Source organism: Penicillium taxi (assembly GCF_028828555.1).
Source record: "Penicillium taxi strain IBT 34144 chromosome Unknown utg000003l_segment0_segment0, whole genome shotgun sequence".
NCBI lineage: Eukaryota > Fungi > Ascomycota > Eurotiomycetes > Eurotiales > Aspergillaceae > Penicillium > Penicillium taxi.
Window position 1 is genome coordinate 3475578 of NW_026643205.1, and position 19675 is coordinate 3495252.

The window sequence follows — 19675 nt, forward strand, 5'->3', positions numbered from 1 at the left end:
GGCAGAGAGAAGCGTCAAGGGCATTAAAGAGCTTAGGCCTAACACAGCTCCAGAAGACGTCGGACATGGAATAATCATCCCGTTCTATGTCGATAACTTCCTAATCGCAAGCCATAAGTCAGTTCAAGCTGAAGCAACCAAGCTTTTTGAACATTTTGGCCAGATATGGGAGCCCACAAACCTCGGAGAAGCCGAATGGTTTCTGAACATCAGGATCGTACGAAACCGCGAGACACTGCGTCTGGCATTACCAAGATAGCTACATCGCGAGCATGACCGCGAGATTCGAACTCCTTGGGCGACCAGATGTTGCGAAAGCTGCTACTAAATTAGCACACTTTCTACTGAATCCTGGACCCCAACATCATGCTGCTGCAGATAGAGTAATAAATTACCTTTATCATACGCGGTTCCGAGCTATCTGCTACCGCAATCCACGCACTGAAGCCAACAATGATTCTGTTGTTCTCCAACTTATAAGCGATGCATCGTACGGGATCACCCTGATCGGAAGAGCTCAGCAGGCTATATACGCCAGATGTACGGTGGCCCAGTAGAATGGAAGGCTTCAAAACAACGGAAAGTAACCACCTCCACGACAGAAGCAGAGCTTCTTGGGCTCTCTGAGGCTGGGAAGTCAATGATCTGGTGGAAGGGTGTGTTAACGAATGTTGGGCTATCTTATAACGAGAAGCACATCACTCCGGACTGTGATAACCAGAGAGCTGTTGAACTACTTACATCTGAGGACGGATTTGAAACTAAGCTCCGCCACGTAGATATTCATCGCCACTGGCTTCGTCAGGAAGTGCAGGAGGAAAGAATCCAAATACGATGGATACCCACAGCGAAAATGGTAGCTGTCCACAGCGCATACCTACTCCATTCAGGCTTTCTTATAAGCAATTTACAGCAAGCAAATTCTCTTTATGTTGCGTGGACGGGTCCCAGCCAAATCACGCAGTCCAGAAGACCTCCCAATAATTTTAGCGCCTTTTCGTATTGGTGAGTGAAAGATTCCCCGTAATTAACTTATTGAAAGCCTTGATGAGCATTGGTAACATCTCCTAGCTCCCCCATCTTCAGTACTCCAGGAACCAATACACCTGAGATTTTAACAGACCAACAGTTGAGATTTGATTGAGCACGGGCCCTGAGAAAGGATGACAATCAGGCAAATCGCCCGCTGGTGTGGACAGCTTCGCATCCTAGATATTTTACCAATATTAGATGCCAACCATAATCTCCCAGAATTATGAGACGACTCTGTGAAGTCGAGCAGAAAGGCTTACCCCTGGAGAGGATAGGGTATGGTCTAATTTATACATGTTTTGAACCCTGCTCAGTATACTATGAACAAAGTACCTTGTGCAGAGTAGTGACATACTTGTCAACGACCACCACGGTCTTATAAATAGGGACCTGCTACTACCACTACACACTTTACTTGAACCACTACAAAAAGTGCTAAAACCACCACAATGCTTAGGTTTCAGGCGTATTTTTCTTTTGTAGTCGCTGTCGTATTGTGCCGTTTTAGCGCCCTTTTTCTGCCAATACAGTCTCCATAATTACATCTGAAAAAAGGAATAGATTGATTCCTATTATAGCCAATTAGAATCCATGATAGCTTTTCCAATAGCCCTACTACCAATGGTCCATTTCATTAGTTAAGATACTAAATAGCGGGTAAGAATTACTATTTTATAAAAGCGGTCTGAGTTGTTAGCCAATGATAGCTATAAAATATACTCCACTTTAGTATACGCTAAAACGGCACAATACGACAGCGGAGGGAATAGCAAAACATGTTGATGGTTTAAGTAAAATTAAAACCGGCAGAATATATATTAGTGATCAGAAAAATTGATCTGTGATAGAGACTACGCATATCGGGGTATATTTCTTATTCGGGAAACCTACACTCTCCAATCACCGTCTTTACACTAGATTTGAGGACAGAAGGATGTGATTATTCTTCAATCTAATTGCTAATCTGAAAAAGAGTAGCGGAATTCGGAATGGTGTATGGGTTTAGATTCAAACACAAGAATGAGACTGATAGTAAAGGCGGTGATAGACTGGCGGCAGAAAGAGTGTACGTTGTCCGGAGTAGCAATTGAATTTTAGTAAAGGCGGTGTAATGACTGGTCTAATATTTGTATATTTTTTTAATTTTGCTATAACCACTACAAAAGAAAAATATTATGTTTAAGGCACTGTAGTGGTTTAAGTAAAGCGTGTAGTGGTAGTAGCAGGTCCCTTTAAATAACTAAAGATATGAAATTTGAACTTCCAAAACTACTTCTTAGAACCCCATGGGAAAATCAGGTATACCAACCTGTCTGCGGGGAAAGAGTTGAAGATCATTGTACAGAATATCCTCGGTATAGATCTATATCCAAGTTAGGCTCCGTGCGGCCGAGCCGCCTTAGCCGATACAGCCCGTAACGGCTTCACTAGATCCATCGGGCCGATCCTATACTGATGTTAGTAAGTATTGACAACTATAAGAGTCTCGAAGCGTTCTATTCCTTCTTCTCTACAATTGGAATCTAATTGAGCTCTATCTTTTGCTTCATTTATATATCTTGTATTCGGATCGCGGCGTTTCATTACTTCCTAATTCATTCATCTATCCGCAAACGGCGAGGAATTACCGACGCCGAAATATAACCGAATTGGTATAATTTTGACGCTAAACCATATTGGTATGAGGTATCATTCAATACTCAACAGGTTAAACAGAAGGCACAGGACAGTAAACACAGAGAAATTGAATCAATGTTGATTAACTAAGTTGCCCACCTATAATATATAATCTATTTATCAGTTTCTAGTAGTCGTGTCATTATACCGCTTCTTTCCTTCCATTCCTCCGGCTAGAAATTCCAGAACCGTTCTTATGTGGAGCCGTGTTTTATGATCACCTAAACTAACTACGGTCTGTGGGGTTCAACTTATTTCAGTCCTCCTCCGCAAACTATCCTTTCTCTCCCTTACACCTCTCCTCTCTTATTACACCCACGATGGCTGCTTCCGCTCTGTTGAAGAGCCGTGTTCGCCGGCCCTCATACCTGAACAAGCTTGCCAAAGCTGAGGATCTCATTGACTTGTTTCCTCATGGCTCATACATTGGTTGGTCTGGGTTCACCGGAGTAGGATACCCTAAGTAAGCCACCTATCCCAATCCTTGAATAGCATAACATGAATTAACTGATTTCAAACTCCAGAATGGTTCCTACAGCTCTGGCAGACCACGTTGAGAAGAACGGCTTGGAGGGTCAATTGAAGTACACCCTCTTCGTGGGTGCCTCTTCCGGCGCAGAGACTGAGAACCGCTGGGCAAAGCTGAACATGATCGAGCGCCGGAGTCCGCATCAAGTCGGAAAGGAGATTGCCAAAGGAATCAATAACGGCCAGATCAAGTTCTTTGATAAACATCTGAGCATGTTCCCTTCGGATTTGGTCTATGTAAGTATCCATTCCGCGGGTAGATTTTCCCTTCCGCCGAGTGGGGAATGCAAGTCAATTAAAGGGGATCGACCGCTAATATTTTGTTGTTTTTGCTTTTCAGGGCTATTACACCCTAAACAAGCCGACGAAAAACATCGACGTCGCTGTTATCGAGGCTTCCGCCATCACCGAGAATGGCGGCATTATCCCCGGTGCCTCAGTGGGCGCTTCCCCCGAACTGATCCAGATGGCCGATAAGATTATTATCGAGGTGAACACTGCCAGCCCGTCATTCGAGGGCCTGCACGATATTGTAGGCAGTGACCTACCGCCGGGACGGAAGCCGTACCTGGTCATGGCGCCGGAAGACCGCATCGGTCTCCCTTACATCCCTGTCGACCCGGAAAAGGTCGTCGCAGTCGTCGAGTCCAACTACGCGGATCAGACGCAGCCCAACAGCCCAGAAGACGAAGGTTCGCAAGCCATCGCCTCCCACATCATTGATTTCCTCAAGCATGAAGTCAACCACGGCCGTCTGCCCAAGAACCTCCTCCCCATCCAGTCCGGTATCGGCAACATCGCCAACGCCGTCGTCGGCGGTCTAAGCAAGGGAAATGCCGACTTCAAAAACCTAAAGGTCTGGACCGAAGTGCTGCAGGACTCCTTCCTGGACCTCTTCGACAGCGGAAACCTCGACTTCGCAACCGCCACCTCCATCCGCTTTTCGCCCGATGGCTTCAAGCGCTTCTACGACAACTGGGACCGATACGCCGACAAGCTGCTCCTCCGCTCGCAGCAAGTCTCCAACTCTCCCGAGATTATCCGCCGCCTCGGCGTCATCGGCATGAACACCCCCGTCGAAGTCGACATCTACGCCCACGCCAACAGCACCTGCGTCATGGGCTCGCGTATGCTGAACGGACTCGGTGGCTCAGCTGACTTCCTCCGTAACTCCAAATACAGTATCATGCACACCCCCAGTGCACGACCCAGCAAGCTCGACCCGACCGGTGTCAGCTGTATCGTTCCGTTCGCCACTCACATCGATCAGACCGAGCACGATCTCGACGTCGTCGTTACCGAGCAGGGTCTTGCTGATGTCCGTGGTCTCTCCCCGCGTGAGCGCGCCCGTGTCATTATCGACAAGTGCGCGCACCCCGAGTACAAGCCTATTCTGACCGACTACCTTGATCGTGCGGAGTTCGAGTGTTTGCGCAAGGGTATGGGCCATGAGCCTCATCTTTTGTTCCAGGCTTTCAAGATGCACCAGAATTTGCAAGAGAAGGGTACCATGAAGATTAACTCTTGGGAGTAAATCGCTGTCTTCTTTTACCTTTTCTGCTTATTTTTTCCGCCGTATAAATGTCGTTTATAGGGTTTGACTTGTACATATCATCACTGGGTTCGGGGACCGAGGTAATATACCGAGGTTACCCGTTTTTAATTTCAACTTGAGAACTTCAATATTTCAAAGACCAACACAGGATGCCTAGGTAGTTTGGGATCACTCGTAACGCTCTAGAGAGGTTGTCCAGTTTCCAGGTTCAAGATGCTGAATGTTTAAGGCTGATAGCAATGGCACACCGCTGATTCTTGGCATTTTGACAGCACTGGAAGATCACCTAGGCACTCGCATTTGTGAGGTTATCGAGGTCAACTTCCAATAAATGGACATATGAAGAATGGAGGTATTGGACCTGGGGAGCTCCATATACAGGTACATCCAGACCTCATCCCCGGATCCGTATTCATTGGAACATTCCAAGAGTGGATTGAATGAGAGTGGGTGAATGAACTTCCAATTAACGGTTAGCTCACCTTGTTACTCATCTGGTCATCATTTAATGTCAAAGCGCTGAGAATTATCAGGAGCCGACACCCCAAAACTTCTATAGATGAATGTGATTTTAGAGGATGGCGACGACTGATTTTCGACCCAAGTGTCCAAACAAGTGTCTCGCCCAAAAGACCTCGGCCAATGCTACCTTCAGAAAATTAAAAAGACCGCATCTGACCCCTACTAAAAGACTATCTCTCGAAATGCCTCGACTCGCCATCGAGCGGCCTAGGCTTACCTGGGCACTCAAACAGAAGAGAATATCCAAATTTGGAAGAAAGGAGAGACGATATATACTACCTAGGTACTACTAATCAGAGGTAGGATGAAGATATTGGAAAACAATAGCAAGATTCATGTGGCAGATATTATCTGACATTATGCAATATGTATATACAATTTCAAGCCCAAACTCCGTCATAAAGATGTGAAAAGCGCAATCAAGTATCAAATCATCTCAGACACCATGTTCCAAACAGCTCAGTAGGTAGCCAGGATATTAAAAAAGGTTGGCACCCGCACCATGCATGTAGGTAAGCAGTGAGAGGAATGTCGCTTAATCAGTGGGATCCGAGTAGTTGAGACCTATGAATCTGGGAAAAGTTAGTATAAGGGTACTTAAAGCGGAATTCAGGATCAGATAAGAACATACCTCCGCCAGATGGTGGCGATGAGTCCAGGTTGCTCGCCCTGTTCGCGACGCGCCCAGCCGTGGTCGACGTTGTACTTCTTGGTATCTTGGAGACCGGCGAAGAGACCGCGCCCAGCAGTATTGTGCTATCAGATCGATGTTAGTCTATATCAATTCGAAACTGAAACTCAAGGATGTATACATACTCGGTGTTCGCGAGGGTCACGGACCCAGAGGTCAGCGCCAAAGTTGTTTTGCTGACGGTCCTTGAAGTCCTTGGTGTCCTTGGCAGAGGAAGACATTGTTGTTTGGAGATTTCGTAAAGGAGGAGAGATCAGAGTGGAATTTGAGATCGGTTGATCGGATTGTTAGATTAATTGAAGTGTGGAATGGAAAACAGTACTGCTAGAATAATTCCTACCCTTATATACACTAGTCAATAGGGAGAATTCGTATCATTGTATACCAGGATTGCCTGACACTCGTCGAGTGCCGAATGAATAGTTCGCTAGAGGAGGATCATTGCGAAAATTAGACGGGCGTGTGCTAGCTAATTGGTTGGCTTGACCAGTGAAAGTCCTTTCATTTGACTATTTTCGTGACTAGCTCAGTGATGTGCCCTAAATGACATGATCTTTGTCTGATCTATGCCTGCAGTGATTGGTTGGTCGAGTCTGGGGGATTGGGGCTGCTAATTCTGGAGTGTTATGATAATGACGATGGGTGGTGTGGTACTACATCGAGAATAGTATAGGAGCAGTAGGGGATTAGACTTTTGCCGCGTGCATGAACTAGTCTTTCCGCTTCATATCATTAACTGATGGAATCGTTGCTTGGGATTGGTTAGTTTGGGGCGAAGTCATGCCAGTTGTGGAGTGGCATGATCGTATGTGCCCACCTCGCGGTAAAAGATTATTGCGAGGCCTGATGACCAAATTGATGATTGTGAGTAATATAGTTTTCGCTTTTGCTTTGAGAAAGTAAGTTGTTATAACCAAGTTCCAATGCTCAACTACCTTGGATGGATTTTCCAATATCGTTTGAGATGTTGATTCAATGTTGTTCATGTTGTGTGGACAATATTTTGAACCTGTTATATTATCTACCCCGTACTATCTATCCTTACGCTGACAAAATGGCAACCATCAGCGCCTTGGCGAAAATTTGAATTGCACGGCCTATTGGTTGTTACCGCTTAGAGGCTAATCTAAAATGGGCTTCATTTTACTATCTAATCACATGGTATTTAGATCTCTCACCTACACAGTAAAGGCTGGCGTACGGCATGAAAATGATCTCAACAATGCCTTATTATCAGACCTACACAAAGGAATCTTACAGGCTTTACAACCCCAATGACAACCTTCAATGCGCCCGAAATTGCTCTGGAGAAGTATTTCCCTGGGCCTTTGCCTTCCGGGTCTTGTTGGTCACAGAATTTATAGGCTTTTACGCCCTGTATTCTGTCAAGTTGATGAGTCTTATAGCTTTCGCGGAGTTGATTTTTCCGATCAACAGCTACCATCTCATGACTATAGCCATCAATTAAACCAGGCATAGGAAGCTATTTTGTAGGGTAGATGTACGGGAATTCTTAAGTTGCTCTCGGGCAATTTTCGCGCTTATGGATGTCTTCGCTGGTCGTTTTCGAAGGCTTGTAATCCAATTTGGCCTTTACAAGCTCTTATGAGCATTTCGGCCTGATTAGGATACTCAAGATCATTAAACGGTACGTAGATACTTGTAACTTACCGAATGGCTTCAATCTGCCAGCCCAAGAGCTCTTTGATAAGTGCTTTTGCCTGAATATATTAGGGAAAAAATCTCCTTACTTTTTTGGCTTTCCATCTGACCGCCTCCTGAAACTAGATCCTGCTGCTCAACAGGTAGAAATTGGCAACCCTATAGGTTTCTCAATTGAGGAAAGGTGGTAGGGGTGTTCGGCTGTGGAAGTATGCCTTGGCCATGGGGTGCGGGTGTTCGCAAGATCAAGGCCGCCCATGTTGATCGATAACCGAAACAATCGTGAGATCCATATCTCCGCGACATTCATGGATGAGATAAAACTAGATTTAGAATATTATCTATATCGCAAGCCAGTCAGTTCAAGACCTGTAGGAAGGGAAGGATAAAGGTGAAGAAGTGATCAGGATATTTATATCCAGAAAGGGGTGAATCACTCTAAAACTTCAAGTCATCGTTGTCCATCAAATAGGAATAGGTAAAATTGGGTCGAAAGTGATGTAAAGGATGTATGAGTCTTAGAGCATTGAAATCTAAGATCAAGTTGAACTGACTAACTTGAGTAAATAAAGAATAAACAATCTTGATTGAATTACTACTTTGCACTCTTATCTCTTATCGTGGAGTAATAGGGCAAAATGATTATATTATTCTGCCATAAGCGGTGAGTCTTGCTCCAACAATGGCAGACATATTACAAAGTACTTTGTAACTAGGAGTGTGGATTCAATTGAAGAGAATTAGAGCGAAAGAAGTAAGTGGTCTAGATTTGATTTAGCTGTTCTGTCAACCCCATATTCACTTTCCAAGGTTAAAAACCAAATTCCAAGGTTCCCCTGAGTACAGCGTAGTGGGGGGGAATACTCCACAGAGTAGGTGCAATATTGACATTGGAGATATCAAACAATAGGTAACAATACAGGTAAACCCAGAAAACCTTGAACTGTCTATCAATTGATGAAATATCAGCATGATCTGCTTCTAAAGCAAAAGTCTAAGAGAATAGTGTAATATCGAGGCTTACTCCGTAGATGATGACGAAACAATCTTACCATGAGAAATTAATAACCAGTACCAAGGATCACCGCAGATCCACCGAATTGGATTGGATAATTCGTATACGGAGTATCCATTCGTATTCTCTCAATCTTTGTCCAGGCCAAGACAATAGAAAGAAAACAAGAAGAAAAAAGAACACGGACCGCCTGCACGATGTGAAAAAGAGTCTTGCCCAGCGCCCCAACTGTCGAAGATCAACCATTTACTTCGCGCATCATGAAGAGAAATGAAACCGCCATTTCTATCAGGATTCTAGCAGAATTAATAGGATCTCCTGCCCCTCCCCCTTTGGGGCGTATAAAATAATGCAGGAATAAAGTTTATTCGAGTCAAACAGAATAAAGACGCCAATACCGTTTAGACCCGATCAACCACGCTATGTGCTATTATCCGAAACTAGTGAGAGCACCGGCACTTTCGGGGGCTGCAACGTGCGAGAGGACAGGACCTCCACAAAGGAAGGGACAAAGTTTATGTTCATAAATGTCGCTATGGCTGGGCATACCCAGGTACTAATGGCATAAGGACCGGGAGTCCCGGTCAGTCCCGGTCATTACTGTCAGTAAAAGGCTACCCTGTGTAAACAGATTTCTTCCTCCAGCTTCCTTCATCTCTGTTACAATCGGTCTAGAACATTCTGACTCTGGGGCTAGTTCGATTGTTGAGGGGATCGCCAAGATGGCAATAGTGCTCCTTACAAAAAGCGGTAAAGGTACACGGGTCTATAGTGCTAGGGGACAAGCCCCCAGCACTCTAGGCTGATAAATTGACTATTTTGAGTTGAGGCGGAGTAGACTAGGCGATAATCATTAACCTTGAAATGGAAGTGAGTTGTTTACTTTTAGTACAGTGTATGTATTTATGTGTATTTATGTGTTTCTCTATACGAAGAAGATCGGCAGCGGGAAATTAGGCGCAGAAAGTGACCAATAGGAATATTGATCTAATCTCCACTTCTGCTGCCACTTTTCTCATTCTTGATTAGATCGATGCGCCATGTGGATAATTGGCAGTTTCACTGTTCTTAATGTAGGTGAGGCATCTGTCAATTGCCTAAAATTTAAAGTGTTTTGCCTTATGAACTATCTGGAGAACTATAGGACTATGATACATGATCTATAGTCTACTATAAGTTCTTTGAGTAAGGGGATCAAAGCGGTGTAAGCCTTAAGACACCAGTGAGACAATACAAATTAGATACCGTAGCTCAATACAGACCCAACACCGTATCTTTGTATAGACTGAACCACTCAGGCCAACCACAATCATACAAATAGTGGATCCATTGACGTTTCATCCAATTACAGATGGACTGTGCCTGACCCAGATACTATCGAAACAAACTCGAACTTGAACAGAACGGCCCAGGGGTAAAAGCGAATTTCACGATCTGTGGAGTCGTACACACGAACGGGCTAGTACGTAGTCCACCTTTTGACTCTAATTTCCCCTTTCCCTCTTCCTTCCTTTCGTCCCCCTAACTTTCCAACTTTCCACACTCCTTTTCTGACTCCCTACTGCCCTAAAAGAAAAAGGCCTTGCGTGCCCACTTTTCTCCTTCCCTTTTCTTCACATCGATACTCATTGACCACCGCTTCATTCGTTCAGCGGGCACTCTTTTCCTTGCGTGACTTAACGAATTCTTCACCATGAAGGGTTCCATTATCGCCGCCGCAGCCATGGTGGGCACCGCCATGGCTGACGGTCACTTGCACCGTCGCCATGATGCTATTCACCAGCGTCGCGCTGAATCGTCCTCTGTGGCTGTTTCTTCCTCCGTGGCCGTTTCTTCGTCTGCTGCTGTTTCTTCCATTGCTCTCTCTGCACCTGCCGCTGCCGACACTTGCGATTGTATCACCAAGGTTATCACCCACTACGGTTCCCCCACTCTGGTGCCTATCGTGCAGACCTCGACTCCCGAGTCTACTACTACCTCGACCAGCACTGTTCACGCAACCAGTACTGCCACTTCTGTAGTGACTGTTACTCCCACTGAAAGTGTCACTTCTTCGTCCGTGGCTGCTGTTACTACCCCGTCTGTGGACCTGCCCACTGGTGCGGTCACCAGCTTCTCTGAGACTGGAACCTACACCATTCCGGCCACCACCATCACTGTGACCGAGTCTACCACTGCTGCTGCTGCCGCTACCACCTCGGTGACTGCTGGCACCTACACCCTCGGTCAGACCACCACCGTTGTCGAGACCGAGACTACAGTGATCTGCCCCTATGCCACCACCTCGGCCAGTGGCACCACCGTGACCAGTGTCATCGAGTACACCACCTACACTTGCCCCGGTGCTGGCACCTACACCGTTGTCCCCGGTACCACCACCACAGTTCCCGCTGACACTGTTCTTGTGTACCCCACCCCGACCACCATTGCCCCCGGCACCTACACTCAGCCGGAGACTACCATCACTGTGACCAAGACTGACTATACCTATGTCTGCCCCTTTGCCACTAGCACCAGCACCCTGGCCTCGATCTCTGTTGCCGTTCTCCCGACCAGCACCTCGACCATTGTTGCCGCCGTCTCGACTGCTAAGTCTGAGACCTCCACTGTTGCTGCTTCTACCAGCACCGCCTCCACTTACACCGATGGCGCTCTCACTGGTAAGGATGCGTATGGTCTGACCTTCTCTCCTTACACTTCCGCCGGCGCCTGCATGACCAAGGCCGAGGTCCTCTCCAACATGAAGCTCATCAAGAAGAAGGGATTCTCCATCGTCCGTGTCTACTCAACCGATTGCAGCTCCCTGGAGTTCATTGGTGATGCCGCCAAGACTCTTACCATGAAGATGATCCTCGGTGTGTTCATCGAGGCCTCCGGTACTTCGGTTGCTCAGGAGCAGGTCAACGACATCGTCGCCTGGGCTGAGTGGGACCTTGTTGACTTCATCGTTGTCGGTAACGAGGCTATCTCCAGCACATACGTCTCTGCTGCCACTCTCGCCAGCTTCATCACTTCGTCCAAGTCCGCTTTCACCGCCGCTGGTTTCACTGGCCAGGTCACCACCGCCGAGCCCATTAACATCTGGGAACAATATTCCTCCACCCTTTGCGGCGTCGTTGACATCGTCGGTGCCAACCTCCACCCCTTCTTCAACTCGGACACCACCGCCGAAGAGGCCGGTACCTTCCTTACCAGCGAGTTCGCTGTCCTTAAGAACCTCTGCAACAAGGATGTTGTCAACCTTGAGACTGGCTGGCCCATGAATGGTACCGCCAACGGTGTTGCCGTCCCTAGTGTTGCCAACCAGGATACCGCTTTGAAGGCCATTGCCAAGGCTGTCGGTGGCAAGTCCGTCTTCTTCTCATACGCCAACGACGCCTGGAAGGACCCCGGTGCGTACGATGTTGAGCGGTACTGGGGATGTGCCGACGTCTTCTCCGATCCCTCGTCTTAAATCATTACGCTTTTCCTCGAAAACTATTGTACAGGAGGATGTGTAGGAGTTCCATTTCATTTTCATTTCTAACCAGGACTGGGGGTCCTGACTTTATTCACACTGAAGTCAAAGTCAATTGAGTTGATTGTCAACTTTCTCCCCTTTCCGCTCTCCTTAGTTTCTATTGTTTATTATTGAGGTCGATTATTTGGTAGATACACCTTTTTCGTTTCCCGCTTTTAGTTCCTGATCTGGTTCACCCTCATCTGATTTCTTTGTTTGGCCTCATCTTGTACACTTATACTTTATTTGACGCTTTTCACGAATATCCGAACCTAATTAGGCTATTTCTGTAGGATTGTTGTGGTTTTTGTCGCCTTCCACGTATGTGTATATTGAAGTAACCGCCCACAGCAGGTGCTCGGCTGTATCAATCGTGAAAATCAGCTTCCAACCTTAGAAGATACCACCAACCCAGCCCTGGAAGTGGGCAAGTTTGCCCTGCCCGCCAACGAGTCTTCCTAAGCCCAACCCTACCTAGGGCGATAACCTTATCAGGTCTACAGGGCTACTCCAATATCCCTTGCCGATGCAAAGGTTTTGAGTACTGTCTGGAATAAGGAACAGTGACAGCTACGCATGTGCATCCTGAGCCATGGACTGTTCCAAGTTCGAAATCATTCAGGTTATGGTTATGAATGACTCGTAAAAGGCTTCATAAATGAAATGCAGACATTTCAAATGAGATTTGCATTATCGCAATATTATGTACCATCATAGCGCAACTAGATACAATGAATCAATAACCGCTTTTAAATCTCATCCCGGCGCTATACCAAGCAATATCAGGCCCTGCCTCGTACCCATGTACCTAGGTAGGTAGCACCCTATATACAGCAGGTACCACCTCGAGCCTCCATGACTAAAACATCAAGGTATTGGGTCTCATTGCCGCAAATACCCCGAGGTCCAGCTCAATCCATAGATGTTTAGAACTTGGAGTATTGGCAAGTCTATTGAAAGAGTGATTAGCGCAATTCCAAAGTTTTATTCCAAGACTCTAGTCCTAGCAGGGGAGGGTGTCGGTAGATACTTACACCATTGTTACTACCACTACGAGTAACACAGCTCAATTCACCCACACAGCAGGCAAACTTTTCACCCCATACGGCATCGGCCTTGCAAGGCTTGTTTTGCTATTTTACTCGTCAATTCTGTCATCGTCATGGTGACGGGTATAGATAGCGATAGCTTACGCTCTGGCAGGACTCGAGCGCTGCGGGCATGGCGAGGGAAATGCTGGCTAGGAAGCTAAGGATGATAATTGAGGCACGCATTTTGTAGATTAGGGATGGTGAGCTTGAATATGGATGTAATGGGTTTGTAGGATGGGCTTTATAACGGATGTCTGATGGAGGTTGGACGGTTAGCCTCCAAGGTTTAGGAGGGATGCTTGGTATGACGTGAGGGGTGCCAGAACATAAAGACGCTGGAAGGACGTTTGCATGTGCATATGAAGTAGGGTAGATAAATTACATACCTTTTGTGTTCAAGATGGATGTATGGATTTGATCTATTTTTTATTTTTTTTCGTAGGAATGGTAGATCGGGATTGATACAATATAACAAACAAATCGATGAACAGGAATATTTAAAGCTACAGGAAAAGATTATCCCTGGAAGTTTCATGGTTGATTATCAAGTCTTACCTGTCAAGCTGTTGCCACTGTAATTGAAACAGGCTGGAGTAGGATCTAAGATCTACAGGGGCACGGCAAGGCTGGGGGCGATCGTCTTTTTATTGGAGAAGCAACCGGTTGTTGGCAGGCTTGGCTGTGTCATACATCTGGATGATGATTTTTTGATCTGCATACTACTGTAACCATAGATTGTTAGACTCAGTCTATCAATTACATTATACATAGATATCCACTATGTTTTTGAAGGAGTTGGCGGATTTTGAAAATCTGATCTGATAGGCTGAATCTCTTGGTATCTTGGCATGTAAGATTGTATTTTTAACGTTGGATATGATCATCTTCTGAGTAAGGCTGACAGGGTTGGGGCGAGTTACAGGAGTTGATGGGGCTGATCTGCTAGGGCTGGGCGCAGTCGCGGAAGGATGGTGGAAAGGGGTTTCATGATCTTCAGCTTCCATTTATAATCATCCACTTTGACTCCATAGTAAGCTTGAGTCTTGGATCATTTAGTTGTTTAAGTCAATGAGTTTCAGCCTTGTCCTGGAAATCTAAGAAGATTATGGACTCAAATTATTTCTCACTAAATACATAAGTGGACGAAGTAACTATCCTCAACTTGTCAGATAAGGCAAAAATAGGCAGCGGTTTTAATCCAAGTACCAATGTTTATTGCTACTCTCAAGACTCCGGTCAGACCGATCTCGATAATGATTGTTCTAGCCTAATGCTGGAACATTGCTCCCATAGAGTCATAGACCTTCACCTTCAGTTGAGTAGCCAGCACAGGTGCCTGTCCATCATTGACAGTGTATGACACAGAGCGTGCCACCTTGTCCTTAGCCCGTTTCTCAAACCATGCAACGTGTCTCCAGTCGATGAACACTTCGTAACCATCTCCCTGATCATGAACGAGGATAGATGGTGTGGTTCCCTTGAACCTGTTTTCCAGCGCAACGCGAACTTCTTCGCCCCATTTGTTCTCCAAGCATGTATTGAAGACAATCTGCTTCTCTGCTCTGCGAATTGAGAGTAAGAAGACGATGTTACCGTCTCCGCTCTTAGTATCTGAGAACCACACTTGGGTGTTGTCAATACCAGACGTCTTGACGGGAGTTATGTCCAGGCTAGATGAATCGATGATCACCACGCTGTCAGTCTTCAGATCCGATGGGAATGGCAGGAAAGAGTTGAGCTTCAGGGATGCCTTAGGGATATTTGGCACCTCTGGTGGTGGGGTTGTCATGGGTTGCTTGAGCTTCGGATCCAACGCTCCGTCGGCTCCTCCAGAGATAGCTGGCTCTTCTTTGAAGTTCTCCAGTAGAGGGGCCTTGGTCGCGTCCTTGAAATTGGTCGAGTTGTTGGTACTTCCGACGATTTCGAGGTCGAGAGGGTCAAGCTGGTTTCGAGGCAACTCTACACCTCCCTTGAACACTCTCCAGTACGCCCTTTCCTTGAGGTAGGTGAGAACGTCATCTCTGCTAAGACTAGCCAGGTCTTCACCTTTGCCTGCCTTTATGATGCTGATCAGCACCGGAGTGAGAGAGATGTTCGCAGTAGACTTGATGTTCGCGGTTTGGTTGTCCTTGCAGTTACTGCATGCCAGCTTTCCTGAACGCTCCTCTGGCTTTTGACTGAAGTTGTACACCTCAGTGACAAAGTCTGTAGTTGGGTTCTGCGTCTTCCCATCCTGGGAGAGGAAAATTCGGATCCAAAATGGATCGCCACCAAAGGCATATTTTCGATAACGGATACTTAATGAAAAGTCCAGAGATTTGGTCCCGTCCTCATTGTACTCAACTCCTTTGAGGGCAGAGGAAGCATCAATCAGCTCTTTTCTGGACAACCCGTAAAGATCGTTGATGCTTTTGTTGAGGTCCTGGATAAAGCCACTGGCGCTATAGCCTGGAGGGTCGTACTTCCATGTCTGTAACTCAGGGTATGTGTAACCAAGGCTGTAAGGGAAGCGGACATCGACAGGTGTCATTACAGTTCCATCAACGTCCTTGTGGAACGGCCGTAGCTTGGTGTTCTCGGTTATTTTGTCACCAATATCCATACCGATGATCTCCTGGAAAAATTTGTTGACCTTGTCCCCCTCGAGTTCCTCAAACCACTTGTCGGGGTTCTTTCCCTGCCATAAAGCAAACAGGCGATCGATATTACTGGTATATTCATCAGTCTTGCTAACTGATTGAAAACGCGTTTGAATATACTTACCAATGATGAAGCCAGAAAATAGGATCGAACGTTGCGACTGGAATCTGAGACATGTGTCCATTGAAATCACCTCCTACCCAACCGTGGATGTTGTTATGAATGTACTCGAGGTTGTTGTCATTCTTGACGTCCCCAGACAGTTGAGCAGTGGTTGCAAACGTCGAATATTCCATGGGAATAGTGAGCAGACGGAATACCATCTCTGCAGGCTGACCGTAAGGTGAATCATCCAACCATGAGGGCTTCTTCAGAGCATCCTGGACTTTGTAGTTGTTCACTACACCGAGCTTCCACGCCGCACTTCCAGAGGCGTTATCGCCCTCTTGAGGCCAGCGACTTGTGCCAATACATTCACCGAACTAACTCCGTTAGTCGGGGCTAATATGAGTGGAGATTTGAGACTTACAAAAAGAATTTCTCCTTTATTATTCGGAACCCACGGGTCCTTGAAGTTATCAACACCAGCAGTCGACATGGGCTGATCGGTCGGCATATGGAACTGGAACAACGGGTTGTTTATACTCCTTACACCCTTGCCATCATATGCCGGCACAACAAAGATGGGATACTTGCACAGGTCGGGCACCGAGGAAGAGATACCCCAGTCCCAAAATGGAAGTCGCCAGGTCTGGGCGGCAGCTTCCCAACTGGCCCGGTCCTTAGTGAACTGGGGAACTACCTTCTTGATCATGATCTCCCAAATTCGTTGCTAAGCCTGTCAGTAAGTGCTTTTATTGTGCGTATTGAAATATTATACCTCGTAGAGTGCAAGGTACGCACGATGCCAAACCGGGAACAAGATGTTGTTATGAGTACAGTATCCTTTGTTCAAGGCATCTGCGCTATCGATTGGTTCATCCCAAGGTACGTTAGGCTGCCCATGAATGCCGGCAATCTGGAAGTACGAGTCTCGGTCTGCAGGATCGAGCTCTTGGAAAAGCTTCAAGGCCAAGACGAATAGAGTGACTTGCTTGTCATTAGCAGGATTTTTACTCCATGAGTCGATGTTTTGCCGGATGGGGACCTCAGTATCAAAACCCAATTCGCCACCAGCGGCAGAGTTCACAGGAATCCCCTTGATGGGAAAATACTTGAAATCCTTCGCGGTCGTCTGTTCGAGCTTAGACTTGGCCATCTTGGCGAATTTTGTGTGCAAGTTGGTGACAGAAGGTCGTCGTGATGTGCTTTGATTTTGATTTTGATTTTGATGACGGTAAGGAAAACGATTGAAAAAATGCATACACTGCCGATAAGTTTGAAAGAATGAGTTGCACTATTTATATGAACACTAGGTGCCACTTGACGAGCATTTCAGCGTCAGATTTCGTCAAGTATGCAGGTTTCAGACTTCGGATCATCTCCCGAGGCTGGCTGAACCGAGGAAATGCTGTATTTCTGAGAGTCCAGTAATAGAAAGGTAATAATACCTGATGAGCTATCAGTTCCCAAGACTCCCTTGCAGCTGGTCGCATGGTAAATATGCATGCAAGAAAGTGGATAACTAGAGCTCTGGTGTGCATGTGTTGGTGGCATACCTTGACACATTATCATTTTGAGCACTATATATGCAGTCTACATTATCCTGCTGCTGCTAATTATTGATGTTATGAGGTCAGCCAACCTCCTAGGCTTGCATGATCGCTGCTTGATGCAGGGGTGAGCACTAATTGTCTCAGCTGTGCAAGTCGATATCATATCTACGTTGTATAACAAACAAAACAGAAAAAAGGAATTACGACTGACTAGGTGGCGAGGCCCAGTCATAACCTACACGAACTTAGCCGATCTCTGGATCTATCCACGTAAACCGTGTGAGCTCTCCTTTTTGGCGTGACTTACTAGGAAGATGCATGTCGATCTGAATATGCATGAATAATACATACGTATACCATGGATACGAGGTTGGGCAAGGTTGGGTGTAACTGATGCTGTGCACTTTGCCTTTATAGTCTTAGTATGTTCTCTTGAATCTGGGCTTTGATTGATAATTCTATTGTCAGCTTTCATAGGTTTTTCAAATGGAGTGTAAACCAGCTATCACCACGGTCTCCCTTGGGTCGTGCAATTTTCACAATATTCTTGACAAAATTGGCAAAGCTTCCAAACATGGCTTCAAGGCCATTGAAGTCTTCATGGATGACCTAGAGTCTCTCGCTAAAGAAATCAATTCCATACCAGCCACTTCTGAGGCTCCACGTGAATCCATCCTGGCTGCTGCTCATCAGGTTCGCCAGCACTGTGATAATCTGAACGTCACAGTTCTCAACTTGCAGCCTTTGCGCTTCTACGAGGGTCTTATTGATCGCCAGAAGCGTGATCACATCTTAGACAATATCATTCCCATATGGATTGACACACTCAAGATTCTTGGCGCAGACACAATTCTGGTCCCTTCCAACTTCCTTCCTGCAGACCCTCAGACCGGCCTCCCTCAGACAACCGGTGATCTCGACATCATCATCGATGACCTCCGCGAACTGGCCGCTCGAGGCGCCCGCCACGAGCCAGCCATCAAATTTGCCTACGAGGCCCTCGCGTGGGGAACCCACGTTAACACATGGGAAAAATCGTGGGAGATTGTCCAGGGGGTCGATCGACCCAATCTAGGCCTCGCCCTCGACACGTTCAACATCGCCGGTGCTATCTATGCCGATCCCACGTCAGACGATGGCCGCGTCCAATCGGCCGAGGCCACATTCCACTCCTCATTGCGCCGTATGTACACTAGCCTCGATATTTCTAGGGTATTTATCGTCCAGATAGCCGATGGAGAGCGCCTCAGCCAGCCACTTGGTCCAGGTCATCCTTTCTACATTGAAGGTCAGCCTAGTCGCCTTGGCTGGTCTCGCAACTGTCGGCTCTTCCTTTGTGAAGAGGACCGAGGAGGATATCTACCCGTCATTGAAATTGTCCGTGCTATTCTAGATCTTGGTTGGACGGGATACCTTGCGTACGAGGTCTTCTCACGCACATTGGCGGACAGTGATCCACTTACACCGGCGCAGCATGCAGAAAGGGCAGAACTATCCTGGCAACAACTATGTCTGAGAATGCAGAATCAAAAGGCTCAGATCACTATTAGTGCTGCTGGGGATATCCCTTCTTTGAGAGAATATGAAAGACCGGCAGAATTTAGGAAGTTGGCCTCAGAGTACAACAAAACTACTGTCAAATAACTTCGGAATTCATCGCGTGGACTGCTGACTAGATGACTGGGGATGTGAGCCCGCTATGTTCAAATTTGTTACTACCTTAGAAGTCTTTAGATGTCTCAGTTGAATCCAGGCCTTCTAATTATCAGTATGAAATATTACGAATAACTGCAGTCGGTCACCTTTCAATGTTATGTCGGGGCTCGTTCGTTTTTCGGTACCAAGTTCCAAGCCCTATCGCAGAATCCCTGACAATCAGAACAATCTTTAGTGGTCCATTCTGAATAGAGATTTTGTAAGATAGTACAGGCTACCTATCGGTATATTCGGTATGAAGAAAAGAAAAGCAAGGAAAATACGGGGGATTGTCCCCTGTCAAATCACAATTCGGCCGATGCCGCAGCCTGATTCCATACATACAAAGTACCTCAGGTAATGTGCATGGGTGCTTGGGTGGCGGACTGGATGTCAATCATTACCCCGACCTT

General features: G+C 46.5%; 6 protein-coding genes across 6 annotated transcripts; 3 read left to right on the forward strand and 3 right to left on the reverse strand.

Annotated features, from left to right (window-relative positions):
* Window positions 1-3029: 3029 nt before the first annotated feature.
* coaT (acetyl-CoA hydrolase ACH1) lies at window positions 3030-4771 on the forward strand (the record flags this gene model as incomplete). The annotated part of the gene is made up of 3 exons (XM_057207380.1): window positions 3030-3172; window positions 3234-3474; window positions 3578-4771. 3 exons carry the CDS (start codon window positions 3030-3032, stop codon window positions 4769-4771), a joined length of 1578 nt encoding a protein of 525 aa, XP_057065060.1.
* Window positions 4772-5929: 1158 nt separating this feature from the next.
* Window positions 5930-6226, reverse strand: N7495_004730 (uncharacterized protein; the record flags this gene model as incomplete). The annotated part of the gene is made up of 2 exons (XM_057207381.1): window positions 5930-6070; window positions 6155-6226. The coding sequence occupies 2 exons, from the start codon at window positions 6224-6226 to the stop codon at window positions 5930-5932; spliced, it is 213 nt and encodes a 70-aa protein (XP_057065061.1).
* A 4149-nt stretch (window positions 6227-10375) lies between these two features.
* btgE (putative cell wall glucanase (Scw11)) lies at window positions 10376-12136 on the forward strand (the record flags this gene model as incomplete). The annotated part of the gene is made up of 1 exon (XM_057207382.1): window positions 10376-12136. The coding sequence occupies one exon, from the start codon at window positions 10376-10378 to the stop codon at window positions 12134-12136; it is 1761 nt and encodes a 586-aa protein (XP_057065062.1).
* Window positions 12137-13107: 971 nt separating this feature from the next.
* N7495_004732 (uncharacterized protein) lies at window positions 13108-13455 on the reverse strand (the record flags this gene model as incomplete). The annotated part of the gene is made up of 3 exons (XM_057207383.1): window positions 13108-13131; window positions 13216-13314; window positions 13375-13455. 3 exons carry the CDS (start codon window positions 13453-13455, stop codon window positions 13108-13110), a joined length of 204 nt encoding a protein of 67 aa, XP_057065063.1.
* Window positions 13456-14539: 1084 nt separating this feature from the next.
* N7495_004733 (Concanavalin A-like lectin/glucanases superfamily) lies at window positions 14540-17170 on the reverse strand (the record flags this gene model as incomplete). The annotated part of the gene is made up of 4 exons (XM_057207384.1): window positions 14540-15980; window positions 16036-16394; window positions 16442-16744; window positions 16793-17170. 4 exons carry the CDS (start codon window positions 17168-17170, stop codon window positions 14540-14542), a joined length of 2481 nt encoding a protein of 826 aa, XP_057065064.1.
* An 883-nt stretch (window positions 17171-18053) lies between these two features.
* On the forward strand, window positions 18054-19211 carry N7495_004734 (sugar phosphate isomerase/epimerase family protein; the record flags this gene model as incomplete). Its single annotated transcript, XM_057207385.1, has 1 exon — window positions 18054-19211. The coding sequence occupies one exon, from the start codon at window positions 18054-18056 to the stop codon at window positions 19209-19211; it is 1158 nt and encodes a 385-aa protein (XP_057065065.1).
* Between the last annotated feature and the right edge of the window lie 464 nt (window positions 19212-19675).